This window comes from Dreissena polymorpha, chromosome 7, assembly GCF_020536995.1.
Source record: "Dreissena polymorpha isolate Duluth1 chromosome 7, UMN_Dpol_1.0, whole genome shotgun sequence".
Lineage (NCBI taxonomy): Eukaryota > Metazoa > Mollusca > Bivalvia > Myida > Dreissenidae > Dreissena > Dreissena polymorpha.
The window spans coordinates 7835475-7854118 of record NC_068361.1 but is presented as its reverse complement, the minus strand read 5'-3'; the positions used below and the strand labels follow the sequence as shown (position 1 = coordinate 7854118).

At 32.7% G+C, this 18644-nt stretch overlaps 1 protein-coding gene and 1 long non-coding RNA gene across 6 annotated transcripts in view; one reads left to right on the top strand and one right to left on the bottom strand.

The window, feature by feature from the left end:
- Positions 1 to 5024, bottom strand: part of LOC127839193 (protein lev-9-like) — a 28032-nt gene extending 23008 nt beyond the window's left edge. For both annotated transcript variants that reach the window (XM_052367460.1, XM_052367462.1), the window contains exon 1: positions 4435 to 5024. In XM_052367460.1, the coding sequence (XP_052223420.1) occupies positions 4435 to 4495 (61 nt within the window). In that variant the 5' untranslated portion in view covers positions 4496 to 5024. The remainder of the gene's footprint in view (positions 1 to 4434) is intronic.
- A 1248-nt stretch (positions 5025 to 6272) lies between these two features.
- On the top strand, positions 6273 to 18644 carry LOC127839290 (uncharacterized). 4 transcript variants are annotated; one of them, XR_008030279.1, is made up of 3 exons: positions 6273 to 6423; positions 17723 to 17781; positions 17900 to 18644. It is a non-coding gene; the product is annotated as an uncharacterized LOC127839290 (long non-coding RNA). The 4 variants fall into 4 exon arrangements; XR_008030277.1 differs by lacking the exon at positions 17723 to 17781 and adding an exon at positions 6965 to 7023 and having other exon boundaries at positions 6275 to 6423; XR_008030276.1 differs by lacking the exons at positions 17723 to 17781; positions 17900 to 18644 and adding exons at positions 6965 to 7023; positions 7142 to 7192 and having other exon boundaries at positions 6277 to 6423.

The following is an 18644-nucleotide window of genomic DNA, read 5'->3' as shown; positions in this document are numbered from 1 at the left end:
TTTTTGTAACGTTGATTTCATAGACATTTTTTTACTTTATCGTCTTTTTTTTCGACGGACTACAATACTATATTAAAACTAAAGGTAAAACGATAACAACAATATTTACACAAATAAAAAATTATGGTTACAGAAATATTAACCAAGATATTTATCATAGGGGTGACAATGGACCACGAATGATAGCATGCTGAAGGAGAGGAATGACGAAAACGCCATTGATAACATAAGGATATTCTGTAATGCGGGAAGGGGAGGGAGGGAACACTTTTGAAGTTCAATTCCAACCACGAAAACATAATACTATACCCAAAACCATATGCCATCTCAAAAATATATAATGTTTTAAGTGTCGTTACAAAATCTCAGTCCATTCTTTTTCTAGTTACGCATTGAAACTCAAACCAAGAGACCTCCAACTAATTAAGTAAACTGTCTAACAGAACAAGATATTGCTAATGAAACAATAAATCAATTGTTAAATCTACTTACTAAAGACGCTTCGAACATTCTTTATTTCAAATTAAACATGACTTAAAGTTTTAAAAGTTTGATATTGAACTGACTTTAGTTTGATCTCAGCTATAAGCCGTTTTTGTACATTTATCCTGATATACATAAACAACTATGGGTATTTAGTGCCGATATCGTTGAAATCAGACAGTCGGCTATTTAAACAAAATGGCACTTCTTCAGTACGCCATCTTATTCACATGGTAACAGGCAGTATTTCAACTGACCATCCTTACTAAACTTGAGCTTTTGGCGCTGCCCATCAATATAATGCAATAAAACTCTCTGGGCTAAAATACACGAATTACAACTTTGCTTAAGTAATTAACGTTCAAAGAAAATTAGTGATGATATTTTCAGACAATTTAAAAATGCAACAACGCGGAAATCTATTTATAGATACCTCACACGAGAACATATTCCATGACATATTTAACTGAACAAACTCGAGTGATAAGAAACAATTTCTTCTCTCGTTTAAAAGCTCTTTGGAATTCGAACATAACTCTTTATTTGATTGGGTATTCAGCGATATTCAGAAAGTTCTAAGCAATAAACAAACACAGATGCTTTACGAAGTATGATTTCAGTGTAATACCATTTATCGACTGAAATAACGTGTAACTTTGCACACATTTGGAAAAATATAACAACCAAATATGTTTATATTGTTTAAGGTTCTTCGTTTAGGTATCAGGCTTACTTAGTACTTGGTACACTAAGATAGCAGTTAATATTTGATTCACCAATTATATATGTTAACACATGATATGAAAAGAAGCAATAATTATGTATTTTTTACCATAATGATTGCTATCAAATTGCTTTTAAGCTAAGTCTTTTAGCTGATCTGTGATATTTTGCATTTGTATTTCATGATATGTTGAAATATTGTTAGTTATGTTGTGTACCATGCTACATGTATTTTATATTCTGAAATATATCTCTCTATCTTAGTCTACTTTGAAGTGGATCCTCGTGCATACGATATAATTAAATTGTTTATATTATTATTATAAACATAAAAGGAAATATGAAAATCTAAAAGCAGTGTCAGGAAATGTCGAATGGACGTTATTTTAAGAATTATATAAATCATTTTTATGTGTAGATGTTATGATTAAAAAAAACAACGTCATAATACGTCGTGTATGCGAATATAACAAGCATATCATGTTATATTTTTATTCTCTGAGTAAGAATATCAATAAAATTTATGCTATGCAACTCTGATAATGACAGCACTTAAAGCAGCATCCTTCTTATGAAGATATGTGTATTTCAGCTGAGCATGTATAGTACACGGATAAAACGAGATGCATGAATAAACAACAATACTATCGTAGATAAAGTAATAGATCTAGATTTAGTTTATACTTATTGTTTTGTTAATATGCTTAGTTTCAGGGAATAAGACTTTGTTTCACACTGTGTGTGAACGCCTGGATGGGATAACGACGTATACTATACAATCCTATCAACTGACAAACCATCTAAAACGTGGTGATTCGAAAACAACGGCCACCTGTCGACAACGGTCGACTTTGGCCATTCGCTTCACTGACCGCTGTTCTCAGTTTTGACTGTATAAACGCATTGATTTCTATGTAAACAAGTGGCTCTTAATTTAATTCTAGTACAATTTAATAACATAATGTGAGCACACCATTATTTCTTTATAGCAATATCAGCAACTTGATAAATCACGTGCACGATTTTTTTTATGAAAGTTAATACAATTAATCGACTACAAGAGGTAAAATTGCAGTAAAGGGATAAGATTACGGATTGGAAAATTGGCAGTAAAATATATTTGTTATAAAAGGTATATACAGCGGAAATAATACCACTCGCATAAAACGAAACGCTTCTTTTAAATTTAACAACCACATTTTTTATTGTTGAAAACAGAAAGTATATTTCATTTGCATCGTCGAATCAAAGCGCTGGATGCATTGCTGGCCACTTTCGGATTAGAGCTCGCTTTACAATTTTATTTTTTTAATCGCAAGATTACATAAAACACATTTGAGTGTTTCTCAGTGTCGACAATGTATGCGCACCATTAAGCAACACTAGCATAGCATCCATTGGTTGGAGTAAAATTGGTCCAAATTTCACCGATAAGCCCGTTTGGCTATAGTTTGCTGGAGTTAGAGGAAGTTGTACACAATTTGGCAAAATGACTTCTTTCAAAATCATTGTTATATATTTAACACTAATTGTATGATTTATATTTAAACAAGTACAATAAAAGGAGGATCTTAACCTTTATATGTGTTGTTTTTCGATTATGCAAACATCAAAATAAATGATCCTTTCTGGTCGTTGAATAGCGGTTAATTAAGAACTTTTTGTCGTTCTCACGTGTGGCTTATATTGTTTACTTAAAACCCATATAATTAAAGATCGTACAAAAATTCAAGTCACGATTCAACTTTTGAAAAGTTATACTAGCTAACGAGCTTGCCCGTACTTGACAAACTTCTGTACTTCTATTCATTCCTTTCACATCTTTAGTATGTCCGATAATTTACTAACATATTGATTATACATATATATCGGTTGCAAGCTAAAATTTTTTCGAACGATATTGTGGTAGACTAAGTCACGGACATGTTGACTATTGGCAGATTAATGATTCATCGAACATAAATTCAAAGCGAAATTAAGGCATTGGCATGGGTTAACTGAAAGTTTTGTTTTAAATTGTTTTCTTTGAGCTGGAAAGTTACAGACTCAACTAACACCGAAAGCACCTGTAAGGCACATTGTCTGATCATGTTGAAATATTGTCAGACATTTGTTCAATTCACCACGCATACAAACGTGTTGTCTGGTTTTTTTTCAAAATTCTTTGTGTTTTGTGAACAATCAAATATCTGTAAGATATTGTAATTTGTGTCAGATTTGCCTGAATGCAGGACAATTTTGCGGATTATTAAATAATTATCATGAGTATGTGTACTCATGACTTGAGCCGTGGCGTATAAATGATCTAACGACAAATACAAAGTAAGTTTAAAAAATCGCCACCTCGATCTATATCTATATATGACCAGTACATTCCTTTAATGAGGGAGTGTTAAAGAATTCCATGGAATGAAAACATATACCCAAATGAACAATTCAAACATGTTATAAAAAGCGATGTTTGTTCAGTCAGAAAACAAATTAAATGAAAGTTTGAATCCCATATTACGAAAGACGGGCTATTGACAAAACGACTGCTTTGATGTCATTAGCGCATGTCATCAAAGTGGCATTTCAAGATATTTCTCTGGTGTCAACAATTCAAGATTGTTCGCATACTATGGTTATTAAGAACCGATTCCTTCTGTCCCAATGTGTTCCATCAGTTACGGATGACAGCGAAATTATTCATGGCTTCCTGAACAGAAAGAATCGTATAATTCCTTAGAAAGTTCAATCGTGCACTACTTATGACGTTTCAATACCACCTTTCTCGGACAATAAAAGTTTCTCTATTTTTCAGGTGGCTACATACAATTATAATTAATGATGATCTAAATAAGTCACTTTTTTACTAAAATATTTGAAATAAAAGGAGTATAGCTATTAGTGGTTCTAGAAAACAAGTTTGGTCAATTTTTTATTCTAGTGCATAGCGACATCTCTCTGTGAACTAAGAAGCCAGGTCGACGAGATTAACTTACTCTTCCATGCTATGTTCTCGAATCCTGTATTGTTATTTCCACATGTTCATTATTGTGCGAAAGAGAGGATTCATTAAGTTCTCAAACTATCTTAAACGAACATTTGGTATATGAAGTTTAATGTGATATGTTGTAAAAAAAAACACACACTAATGGCGCTTAGCAAAAGACACGATTCTTAGCGTTCCGTAAATAACTAGTTTTAAGGTTCGTTAGTTCATAACAGTATAAAGACGAAACATACCTGTGTTCCATTCCAATACTGCAAACACCAAATGCACGCTGATACACCTGTAAATCCACATGTTTGTTATTCTTCACCAAGCAGTCTGTCTACACGTGAGTGTACGAGAACTGAAGGTAACTATATATCAATTAAAATTACCTGAGATTGAAAACCATAAATCGATAAATACACTGTATAATAATATCACACTCGCAGATTTAATCAACGCGGTTCATTACATACACTTTTTTTTGAGAACTATATTGGATGCTTTTATGCGGAATTAAATTATATAAAAACTTCAAAATTGGTCGATAGTGATAGCGTTTATTTTAAATGAACGAATATCATAGCATTTAGATAGCCTAAAATAAATAAACAATTCCGTCCATGTGCAACTCTACCATCCCAGAAACTGCACTGCAAACATAAGATTCCGACTGAATTCACGTATTGTTCTACGATTGCCTGAATGACAGTTCGATGCTTTATGGCGAGAGATTCATTTAGCACATTTGCAAACAATCCACTATCAAGACCACACCATTGAACACGAAGCGACAAATGGTGAGAACGATCTCAAACAGGTTTTCTGAAGACACAACATACACGCATCAGTTTTCCTCTTATGTTTGCACAAACTTAATTTCTTGATTTGCTAGAATTTGATTTCAGAGATATGTGTGCGGACACAAAGGCGAATTGTTTGAGAAAAAACAACGGGTTTCTTGATAACCAATTTTATTTACAACAGGAATTGCTGAGTTCCTGTTTTTTATTACATGATACTAGCTGCTTTTTGAAAATGAACACAGCACCTGTTACTTTGCACTAAAGAACATTAATAACATTTATTGATATGTGCATCATCAAGGAAAACTAGTGCGAACCCTTATTTCATTGCATTATTCGTGAAAATGGTTCATGTTTCAAATTGAAAGATAAGTTAGTGAAAACACATTGTGAAACTGATAAGCTTTCTGAAGTATCTTCAGAAAACACGTGAGATCGTTCTAATCATGTGGCTCCTATTCTTTAATGGTGCGGATTTCTTGATACATGTAGTGCATTGTTTGCAAATGTGCCAAATGGTTATCTCGTCATATAACATCATACAGTCATACAGGCAATCGCAGAACAACACGTTAATTAAACGTGCGATCCGGAATCTTGTTTGCGTATAGACAGAAATGTGTTAGGATTTATGATTAAAGGGTATTGCTTAGAAAATCGACCAAACATTGAACATTTCACACCATTTTATATCGGTACAAAACATTGTACTTTAATTTTCAAACAAAAGTGCATTTAAAAGTCAAGTCAAGTCAAAAACCTTTTATTTCAACTCAATTCATGTTTGACATGAATACATGAGCAAAAAAGGTACATACATGTATACACGAGGCGTGCAATATTACATAAAAATGATGGATTACATTACATATGGTATGGCTCTTATTACATATTCTTTCTTGATTATATATATACATTATAGATAGCATATTTCGAGAAGCGTCTTATTACATGTTCTTTCTTGAATATACAATACAGATAATATATTCCAAGTAGCGTCAACACAGATAGAAGGTAGAACGGATAATCATTCTCAATATGAGCAATTAAGTACGTAGATGTATAAACGAGGCGGGTAATAATGCAATAAAAATATAAATTACATTACATATAATATAGTTTTTTATTAAATATTCTTTCTTTATTTTATTATATATATAACATATTATAGAACGAAACATCATTTGCAATTCGACTAACATGGAGGTCGTTAATGTTTTTTTGCTAAGGAATCTTCGGAGAGTCATTACTACAGTTTTCTACAGTTATCATTTAGTGGAGTGTAGCCTTTAAGTCTTTACCGGTTGAGACATAAACTGAAACAATCAATCAATCAGGTCTAAAAATAGAAAGCGGCTTGGTGTTTGGTGTTTGGGATGGACGTAAAGACTAAAGTACTAAAGAGGATTAATAAATATAACGGGATCTTATCGGGTAAGTGTGTAGCGTTTTCATTTGCGTGGATTGTTTAAGATGATATGAATTTCTGCCATAATGTCGGCTTGTTTTGTGCAATAAGTGGAAGCATTTCTTTTGCATAAGAATTGGTATGCTTTCCATAGGCGCTCGATGTCAATGACAATGTTTTATTTTAAATTTATTTATTTATTAATTTTTTAGTTACCCGTTGTTTATTATAATGCATACACATACTAAATTAATAAAAAATCTTCCGACAAAACGTCTTTTTAAAAAAGATAGTTTGACTATGTATGTATAGATATTGACAATATCTATGTATATAGTCGAACTATCTTTTTTTTAAAAAGACGTTTTGTCAGAAGATTTTTATTAATTTAGTATGTGTATGCATTATAATAAACAACGGGTAACTAAAAACAAATAAATAAATAAATAAAACATTGTCATTGACATCGAGCGCCTATGATGCTTTCTTCCGATTTGGGTCATGAATGATTTCCATTAATGATTTAATCGATTTTGTTTAATGTTTTTATTTATTTCGTGTTTTCAGGAGATGCTTGGTGGTGCTTGCTCCTGTTCGTCGCGTATGGATGATCAGACAGTCCAAGGGTTAGCGTTTAGTACTGCTGTATTTTAGCGTCTGCTTATATATCTGATTATTTAGTAATTTTTAAAGGTGTGTGATATTTTGATATTTGTAAAGCCTAAAGGTGTTTTTCAATTTCAGTTGCGGTATGTCAAAGGATGAACTATGTACATGTGCGTTAGGGGGGGGGGGGGAAGAGGGACATGTGACGTGGGAGGAGCATGAGGACATTAGGGACCAGTGAAGTTTTTATATGAAGCCAGACTATGAGAGAGTTAAGCTTGTGTTGTTGTTAGAATTATTTTTATGAGTTGGTGTAATTTTGTTGTCTCGTTTTTATTTTTTGTGTTAAATAACTCATTGATTTTTTGATGTATTTGGTCGTTTATAAAAGTGAGGTTTAAGAAGCTTTTTTCGATCGGCATTAAATAGTTTGCATTCTAGTAAGTAATGGAATTCATCCCCAATTTTGTTACAGGTTGTACAGGTCCTTAAATCTATAGGTTTACTGTTCCAATTTCCAACTTCAATCGGTAGCCTGTGGTTTCTTGTCCTGATTCTGATTACAAATTTTAGAAATGCATGTGGTGTGTTTACTAAATATGATTCAAACCTGAAGTTTCTTTTAATCCGTTTATAGAAAGTACTATTACTACAGTTTTCAATTGATGATAACCATTCATTTATAAACAGGTCTTTAAGTTTTTGCTTAACAAGTATTTTAAGCCAGTCAGTGCTAGGATAACTTTGTGAGCTCCACACATGCATTATTCCACATGTTATTAAAATTGATTTGACATTGCAAAACCAAGGATAAAGGCGTGTAAGTGACTGATCGTCAAGATGTTTGCATGTATTGAGCATTGACATATAAATTGTTGTGGATAGTTTTTCTTGTTCTATGGTATTATTAGCTATCAGTTTTGCCCAGAATGTTGCGGTCTTTTCTTGTATGTCTAGTTATAATGGGGTAAGTCCAGTTTCTCCATAGACAAAGTATGATTATTTCTCATCTGCTCATTGTGGTGCGAATGAAAGCATTAATTAAATTCTCGAAAATTACTACGATGAACATGTTTTATCTGAAATTTCAATAAAGATGTTTCTGGGGAAAACACGTATGGCGTTTAAAGGAATTTATTCATAGATTTTGGTGTATTTTTTAAATTATCATAAAATCGAACTTGGGACCTCTATAAGCAAAAAACTGCAACCACTACAACACACAGGCATCCGGAACATATTTAAAATGCTACGTCGCTGACGCACGTTTTTTTTCTACTAATTTATCGTTGAAACGCGTTCATATGTGAACGATTTTTTTATGATTATTCATTATCGCTCGTACATTTAAAACACACTTCTAGGTCGGGACGGTTATTTTGATTGTAAATAAAATGCAATGTTGTTTATAAATATGACTGTGTATTTGCATCTGTGGCAAAACATGAACACGTCCCTCTGAGAATACTACACGTGTCTTAGTGTTAACCAAATCATTCTTTCTACGGTACCTCATTTCATATAAATAAACTTAGCTATCACATACCTGCTCTCCATGCAAGTGCTTCGAACAACAGAAGAACGCTAATACACCTAGTAAATTCACATGTTTGTGTTTTGGTAGCAATCTGGCAAACTGCACGTTAGAGTATACGAAATGAAGTACGAAGTAGTTACTAGTATATATCGATTATAACTATCTGATATTAACAACCACACTTCGATAATTACAATTTATACAATTATATAATTACTGACATGTTAAATACAAGGGAATGTATAGAACTGTACAAGGCACAAAAATGCCCAAATTTGATGAAAACGGCCAGCTTTTATACTTTTTAAAACTTCTCATCCTTTTATATGCGGATGACACAGTTAGGCCAAAAAAAAATAGTATTGGTTCAGGGAACCCGACCGACCCTATTTTTGCCCCGACCCTAACGATTTTTTTTGGTCCGCGGAAATTTTTTTCCAAATTTCCGACCTAAATAATCGAAAAAGAAAAATGTTTTTTCGGTAGGTACCGTGTTTTAAATAATTGGCCACCGTGTTTTAGCGTGTCAATGGAATTCCGCATAGAACGTCATCGTATCTAGTGTTCCATAATGCAATTTTGCGATCTTGACACTTCAAACAAAATGGCGACCGCTTGTGTCTATGCATTTCTTAAGACACATTTACGGTCATTTTCGATCAGAATTAGCTTTTAAATATTGAAGTGCTGAATTATTCAGAATATTCAGGTATGTATACAACAAGTGATAACCATGTGTACGCATTAATTATTGTAAATTGGTTGAGAATCGATATCGATGGTCTGAGGTAAATAAATGTGGACTGGTTTCACTTTCAACGTTACTGTGGTTGTAAAGAATAAATTTGGGTAAAAAAAATACGGAAATCGGACCAATTCTAAAAAATGTCGCATGTTTTGTGGGGAAATACTACCGCCTGTCAGTCTACGGTAAACCCAAAATCTGACTCGCCCATTAACATTCCCAGTAGTCCAAGTCAGAATGCTAGTTTGTGTTCCCCAGAAGATTTTATGATAATTTAGAAAACACACGAAAATCTATGAATAAATTCCTTTAAACGCCATATGTGTTTTCACCAGAAACATCTTTATTGAAATTTTAGATAAAACATGTTCATCGTAGTATTTTTCGAGAATTTAATTAATGCTTTCATTCGCACCACAATGAGCAGACGATAACTAATCAAAGTTTCTAGCAAAGAGCGTTCAGTTGATGCTCGGAAAAACTTGACTTTAAATGCTTAGTAAATGTCGTTTTGCATATGCATGCACAATCGTAAATGCCATTACAATAGCATGAGTATCAATACCTTAAGCATTTAATAGGGTATGAAACAAGTATTTACTTAATTAATTCACACACAAACGAAATTGTTTATGAACATATTAAAAAAAACTGGATACGAGGTTTGCCTTTTTTGTTAACCCGTTTGTACCATACTCCTGATCTCTTCTATTTTAATAAGGAAGTTATTTCTTAATATAACTATGATTGAATGTATGAAAAGTAACGGACAAATCAACCTAAAATATAAATGATACTGTTCCTCAAAAAGTTGTAACTCTGTTGCTCTGGTCTCTTTCCTACCATTGAGTAATTAAATGGTAATTAAATTGAATGCGTTTTAATTTCCTTTTATTATTGTTTAATTCGAGTTGCAATGCTATGAGGTTAAATTTTATTTACACTTAAATGAATCATGAATATTGCTGAGCCAAGTGTGAGGTTGAGCGCTCTAAAACCGGTTTAAACCCCCAATGCTTTGCATTGACCGTTCCAAGGCGGTGACCCCAGCTTTATTCTTATATGTGTTTATGTTTTTTTGTATTGTGTTGTTTTGAACTGTTTTGGCAATTGGTCACTTGCCTTAAATAAAGGACAAACTAACTGTATATAATGAGAATTCTATATTGCTCCAGCAGCTGGAGTTTCACTTCTTTATATTATATTGTCCGAGAAACGTCGTCTTGAGCCTTCAAGAGCAGTGCATGTTTCGAGTGTCTAAGAAATTCTCCGATGCTATCCGTTCACGAAGTCATGAATAATTTCGCTGTCATCCGTCACTGAGGGAATCCATTGATACGGAACAAATTGGTATTCAATCACTATGATCTGTGATACCAAAGATAATTCTTGGAATGACATTGTGATGGCATGCGCTGGTAGGATCAATGAATGATACGTAGTCGTATGCATTATTTCAAAGTCTATCAACATATCGTACGACGTTGATTTCATAGACATTTTTTTACTTTATCGTCTTTTTTTTCGACGGACTACAATACTATATTAAAACTAAAGGTAAAACGATAACAACAATATTTACACAAATAAAAATTTATGGTTACAGAAATATTAACCAAGATATTTATCATAGGGGTGACAATGGACCACGAATGATAGCATGCTGAAGGAGAGGAATGACGAAAACGCCATTGATAACATAAGGATATTCTGTAATGCGGGAAGGGGAGGGAGGGAAAACTTTTGAAGTTCAATTCCAACCACGAAAACATAATACTATACCCAAAACCATATGCCATCTCAAAAATATATAATGTTTTAAGTGTCGTTACAAAATCTCAGTCCATTCTTTTTCTAGTTACGCATTGAAACTCAAACCAAGAGACCTCCAACTAATTAAGTAAACTGTCTAACAGAACAAGATATTGCTAATGAAACAATAAATCAATTGTTAAATCTACTTACTAAAGACGCTTCGAACATTCTTTATTTCAAATTAAACATGACTTAAAGTTTTAAAAGTTTGATATTGAACTGACTTTAGTTTGATCTCAGCTATAAGCCGTTTTTGTACATTTATCCTGATATACATAAACAACTATGGGTATTTAGTGCCGATATCGTTGAAATCAGACAGTCGGCTATTTAAACAAAATGGCACTTCTTCAGTACGCCATCTTATTCACATGGTAACAGGCAGTATTTCAACTGACCATCCTTACTAAACTTGAGCTTTTGGCGCTGCCCATCAATATAATGCAATAAAACTCTCTGGGCTAAAATACACGAATTACAACTTTGCTTAAGTAATTAACGTTCAAAGAAAATTAGTGATGATATTTTCAGACAATTTAAAAATGCAACAACGCGGAAATCTATTTATAGATACCTCACACGAGAACATATTCCATGACATATTTAACTGAACAAACTCGAGTGATAAGAAACAATTTCTTCTCTCGTTTAAAAGCTCTTTGGAATTCGAACATAACTCTTTATTTGATTGGGTATTCAGCGATATTCAGAAAGTTCTAAGCAATAAACAAACACAGATGCTTTACGAAGTATGATTTCAGTGTAATACCATTTATCGACTGAAATAACGTGTAACTTTGCACACATTTGGAAAAATATAACAACCAAATATGTTTATATTGTTTAAGGTTCTTCGTTTAGGTATCAGGCTTACTTAGTACTTGGTACACTAAGATAGCAGTTAATATTTGATTCACCAATTATATATGTTAACACATGATATGAAAAGAAGCAATAATTATGTATTTTTTACCATAATGATTGCTATCAAATTGCTTTTAAGCTAAGTCTTTTAGCTGATCTGTGATATTTTGCATTTGTATTTCATGATATGTTGAAATATTGTTAGTTATGTTGTGTACCATGCTACATGTATTTTATATTCTGAAATATATCTCTCTATCTTAGTCTACTTTGAAGTGGATCCTCGTGCATACGATATAATTAAATTGTTTATATTATTATTATAAACATAAAAGGAAATATGAAAATCTAAAAGCAGTGTCAGGAAATGTCGAATGGACGTTATTTTAAGAATTATATAAATCATTTTTATGTGTAGATGTTATGATTAAAAAAAACAACGTCATAATACGTCGTGTATGCGAATATAACAAGCATATCATGTTATATTTTTATTCTCTGAGTAAGAATATCAATAAAATTTATGCTATGCAACTCTGATAATGACAGCACTTAAAGCAGCATCCTTCTTATGAAGATATGTGTATTTCAGCTGAGCATGTATAGTACACGGATAAAACGAGATGCATGAATAAACAACAATACTATCGTAGATAAAGTAATAGATCTAGATTTAGTTTATACTTATTGTTTTGTTAATATGCTTAGTTTCAGGGAATAAGACTTTGTTTCACACTGTGTGTGAATGCCTGGATGGGATAACGACGTATACTATACAATCCTATCAACTGACAAACCATCTAAAACGTGGTGATTCGAAAACAACGGCCACCTGTCGACAACGGTCGACTTTGGCCATTCGCTTCACTGACCGCTGTTCTCAGTTTTGACTGTATAAACGCATTGATTTCTATGTAAACAAGTGGCTCTTAATTTAATTCTAGTACAATTTAATAACATAATGTGAGCACACCATTATTTCTTTATAGCAATATCAGCAACTTGATAAATCACGTGCACGATTTTTTTTATGAAAGTTAATACAATTAATCGACTACAAGAGGTAAAATTGCAGTAAAGGGATAAGATTACGGATTGGAAAATTGGCAGTAAAATATATTTGTTATAAAAGGTATATACAGCGGAAATAATACCACTCGCATAAAACGAAACGCTTCTTTTAAATTTAACAACCACATTTTTTATTGTTGAAAACAGAAAGTATATTTCATTTGCATCGTCGAATCAAAGCGCTGGATGCATTGCTGGCCACTTTCGGATTAGAGCTCGCTTTACAATTTTATTTTTTTAATCGCAAGATTACATAAAACACATTTGAGTGTTTCTCAGTGTCGACAATGTATGCGCACCATTAAGCAACACTAGCATAGCATCCATTGGTTGGAGTAAAATTGGTCCAAATTTCACCGATAAGCCCGTTTGGCTATAGTTTGCTGGAGTTAGAGGAAGTTGTTCACAATTTGGCAAAATGACTTCTTTCAAAATCATTGTTATATATTTAACACTAATTGTATGATTTATATTTAAACAAGTACAATAAAAGGAGGATCTTAACCTTTATATGTGTTGTTTTTCGATTATGCAAACATCAAAATAAATGATCCTTTCTGGTCGTTGAATAGCGGTTAATTAAGAACTTTTTGTCGTTCTCACGTGTGGCTTATATTGTTTACTTAAAACCCATATAATTAAAGATCGTACAAAAATTCAAGTCACGATTCAACTTTTGAAAAGTTATACTTGCTAACGAGCTTGCCCGTACTTGACAAACTTCTGTACTTCTATTCATTCCTTTCACATCTTTAGTATGTCCGATAATTTACTAACATATTGATTATACATATATATCGGTTGCAAGCTAAAATTTTTTCGAACGATATTGTGGTAGACTAAGTCACGGACATGTTGACTATTGGCAGATTAATGATTCATCGAACATAAATTCAAAGCGAAATTAAGGCATTGGCATGGGTTAACTGAAAGTTTTGTTTTAAATTGTTTTCTTTGAGCTGGAAAGTTACAGACTCAACTAACACCGAAAGCACCTGTAAGGCACATTGTCTGATCATGTTGAAATATTGTCAGACATTTGTTCAATTCACCACGCATACAAACGTGTTGTCTGGTTTTTTTTTCAAAATTCTTTGTGTTTTGTGAACAATCAAATATCTGTAAGATATTGTAATTTGTGTCAGATTTGCCTGAATGCAGGACAATTTTGCGGATTATTAAATAATTATCATGAGTATGTGTACTCATGACTTGAGCCGTGGCGTATAAATGATCTAACGACAAATACAAAGTAAGTTTAAAAAATCGCCACCTCGATCTATATCTATATATGACCAGTACATTCCTTTAATGAGGGAGTGTTAAAGAATTCCATGGAATGAAAACATATACCCAAATGAACAATTCAAACATGTTATAAAAAGCGATGTTTGTTCAGTCAGAAAACAAATTAAATGAAAGTTTGAATCCCATATTACGAAAGACGGGCTATTGACAAAACGACTGCTTTGATGTCATTAGCGCATGTCATCAAAGTGGCATTTCAAGATATTTCTCTGGTGTCAACAATTCAAGATTGTTCGCATACTATGGTTATTAAGAACCGATTCCTTCTGTCCCAATGTGTTCCATCAGTTACGGATGACAGCGAAATTATTCATGGCTTCCTGAACAGAAAGAATCGTATAATTCCTTAGAAAGTTCAATCGTGCACTACTTATGACGTTTCAATACCACCTTTCTCGGACAATAAAAGTTTCTCTATTTTTCAGGTGGCTACATACAATTATAATTAATGATGATCTAAATAAGTCACTTTTTTACTAAAATATTTGAAATAAAAGGAGTATAGCTATTAGTGGTTCTAGAAAACAAGTTTGGTCAATTTTTTATTCTAGTGCATAGCGACATCTCTCTGTGAACTAAGAAGCCAGGTCGACGAGATTAACTTACTCTTCCATGCTATGTTCTCGAATCCTGTATTGTTATTTCCACATGTTCATTATTGTGCGAAAGAGAGGATTCATTAAGTTCTCAAACTATCTTAAACGAACATTTGGTATATGAAGTTTAATGTGATATGTTGTAAAAAAAAACACACACTAATGGCGCTTAGCAAAAGACACGATTCTTAGCGTTCCGTAAATAACTAGTTTTAAGGTTCGTTAGTTCATAACAGTATAAAGACGAAACATACCTGTGTTCCATTCCAATACTGCAAACACCAAATGCACGCTGATACACCTGTAAATCCACATGTTTGTTATTCTTCACCAAGCAGTCTGTCTACACGTGAGTGTACGAGAACTGAAGGTAACTATATATCAATTAAAATTACCTGAGATTGAAAACCATAAATCGATAAATACACTGTATAATAATATCACACTCGCAGATTTAATCAACGCGGTTCATTACATACACTTTTTTTGAGAACTATATTGGATGCTTTTATGCGGAATTAAATTATATAAAAACTTCAAAATTGGTCGATAGTGATAGCGTTTATTTTAAATGAACGAATATCATAGCATTTAGATAGCCTAAAATAAATAAACAATTCCGTCCATGTGCAACTCTACCATCCCAGAAACTGCACTGCAAACATAAGATTCCGACTGAATTCACGTATTGTTCTACGATTGCCTGAATGACAGTTCGATGCTTTATGGCGAGAGATTCATTTAGCACATTTGCAAACAATCCACTATCAAGACCACACCATTGAACACGAAGCGACAAATGGTGAGAACGATCTCAAACAGGTTTTCTGAAGACACAACATACACGCATCAGTTTTCCTCTTATGTTTGCACAAACTTAATTTCTTGATTTGCTAGAATTTGATTTCAGAGATATGTGTGCGGACACAAAGGCGAATTGTTTGAGAAAAAACAACGGGTTTCTTGATAACCAATTTTATTTACAACAGGAATTGCTGAGTTCCTGTTTTTTATTACATGATACTAGCTGCTTTTTGAAAATGAACACAGCACCTGTTACTTTGCACTAAAGAACATTAATAACATTTATTGATATGTGCATCATCAAGGAAAACTAGTGCGAACCCTTATTTCATTGCATTATTCGTGAAAATGGTTCATGTTTCAAATTGAAAGATAAGTTAGTGAAAACACATTGTGAAACTGATAAGCTTTCTGAAGTATCTTCAGAAAACACGTGAGATCGTTCTTATCATGTGGCTCCTATTCTTTAATGGTGCGGATTTCTTGATACATGTAGTGCATTGTTTGCAAATGTGCCAAATGGTTATCTCGTCATATAACATCATACAGTCATACAGGCAATCGCAGAACAACACGTTAATTAAACGTGCGATCCGGAATCTTGTTTGCGTATAGACAGAAATGTGTTAGGATTTATGATTAAAGGGTATTGCTTAGAAAATCGACCAAACATTGAACATTTCACACCATTTTATATCGGTACAAAACATTGTACTTTAATTTTCAAACAAAAGTGCATTTAAAAGTCAAGTCAAGTCAAAAACCTTTTATTTCAACTCAATTCATGTTTGACATGAATACATGAGCAAAAAAGGTACATACATGTATACACGAGGCGTGCAATATTACATAAAAATGATGGATTACATTTCATATGGTATGGCTCTTATTACATATTCTTTCTTGATTATATATATACATTATAGATAGCATATTTCGAGAAGCGTCTTATTACATGTTCTTTCTTGAATATACAATACAGATAATATATTCCAAGTAGCGTCAACACAGATAGAAGGTAGAACGGATAATCATTCTCAATATGAGCAATTAAGTACGTAGATGTATAAACGAGGCGGGTAATAATGCAATAAAAATATAAATTACATTACATATAATATAGTTTTTTATTAAATATTCTTTCTTTATTTTATTATATATATAACATATTATAGAACGAAACATCATTTGCAATTCGACTAACATGGAGGTCGTTAATGTTTTTTTGCTAAGGAATCTTCGGAGAGTCATTACTACAGTTTTCTACAGTTATCATTTAGTGGAGTGTAGCCTTTAAGTCTTTACCGGTTGAGACATAAACTGAAACAATCAATCAATCAGGTCTAAAAATAGAAAGCGGCTTGGTGTTTGGTGTTTGGGATGGACGTAAAGACTAAAGTACTAAAGAGGATTAATAAATATAACGGGATCTTATCGGGTAAGTGTGTAGCGTTTTCATTTGCGTGGATTGTTTAAGATGATATGAATTTCTGCCATAATGTCGGCTTGTTTTGTGCAATAAGTGGAAGCATTTCTTTTGCATAAGAATTGGTATGCTTTCCATAGGCGCTCGATGTCAATGACAATGTTTTATTTTAAATTTATTTATTTATTAATTTTTTAGTTACCCGTTGTTTATTATAATGCATACACATACTAAATTAATAAAAAATCTTCCGACAAAACGTCTTTTTAAAAAAGATAGTTTGACTATGTATGTATAGATATTGACAATATCTATGTATATAGTCGAACTATCTTTTTTTTAAAAAGACGTTTTGTCAGAAGATTTTTATTAATTTAGTATGTGTATGCATTATAATAAACAACGGGTAACTAAAAACAAATAAATAAATAAATAAAACATTGTCATTGACATCGAGCGCCTATGATGCTTTCTTCCGATTTGGGTCATGAATGATTTCCATTAATGATTTAATCGATTTTGTTTAATGTTTTTATTTATTTCGTGTTTTCAGGAGATGCTTGGTGGTGCTTGCTCCTGTTCGTCGCGTATGGATGATCAGACAGTCCAAGGGTTAGCGTTTAGTACTGCTGTATTTTAGCGTCTGCTTATATATCTGATTATTTAGTAATTTTTTAAGGTGTGTGATATTTTGATATTTGTAAAGCCTAAAGGTGTTTTTCAATTTCAGTTGCGGTATGTCAAAGGATGAACTATGTACATGTGCGTTAGGGGGGGGGGGGAAGAGGGACATGTGACGTGGGAGGAGCATGAGGACATTAGGGACCAGTGAAGTTTTTATATGAAGCCAGACTATGAGAGAGTTAAGCTTGTGTTGTTGTTAGAATTATTTTTATGAGTTGGTGTAATTTTGTTGTCTCGTTTTTATTTTTTGTGTTAAATAACTCATTGATTTTTTGATGTATTTGGTCGTTTATAAAAGTGAGGTTTAAGAAGCTTTTTTCGATCGGCATTAAATAGTTTGCATTCTAGTAAGTAATGGAATTCATCCCCAATTTTGTTACAGGTTGTACAGGTCCTTAAATCTATAGGTTTACTGTTCCAATTTCCAACTTCAATCGGTAGCCTGTGGTTTCTTGTCCTGATTCTGATTACAAATTTTAGAAATGCATGTGGTGTGTTTACTAAATATGATTCAAACCTGAAGTTTCTTTTAATCCGTTTATAGAAAGTACTATTACTACAGTTTTCAATTGATGATAACCATTCATTTATAAACAGGTCTTTAAGTTTTTGCTTAACAAGTATTTTAAGCCAGTCAGTGCTAGGATAACTTTGTGAGCTCCACACATGCATTATTCCACATGTTATTAAAATTGATTTGACATTGCAAAACCAAGGATAAAGGCGTGTAAGTGACTGATCGTCAAGATGTTTGCATGTATTGAGCATTGACATATAAATTGTTGTGGATA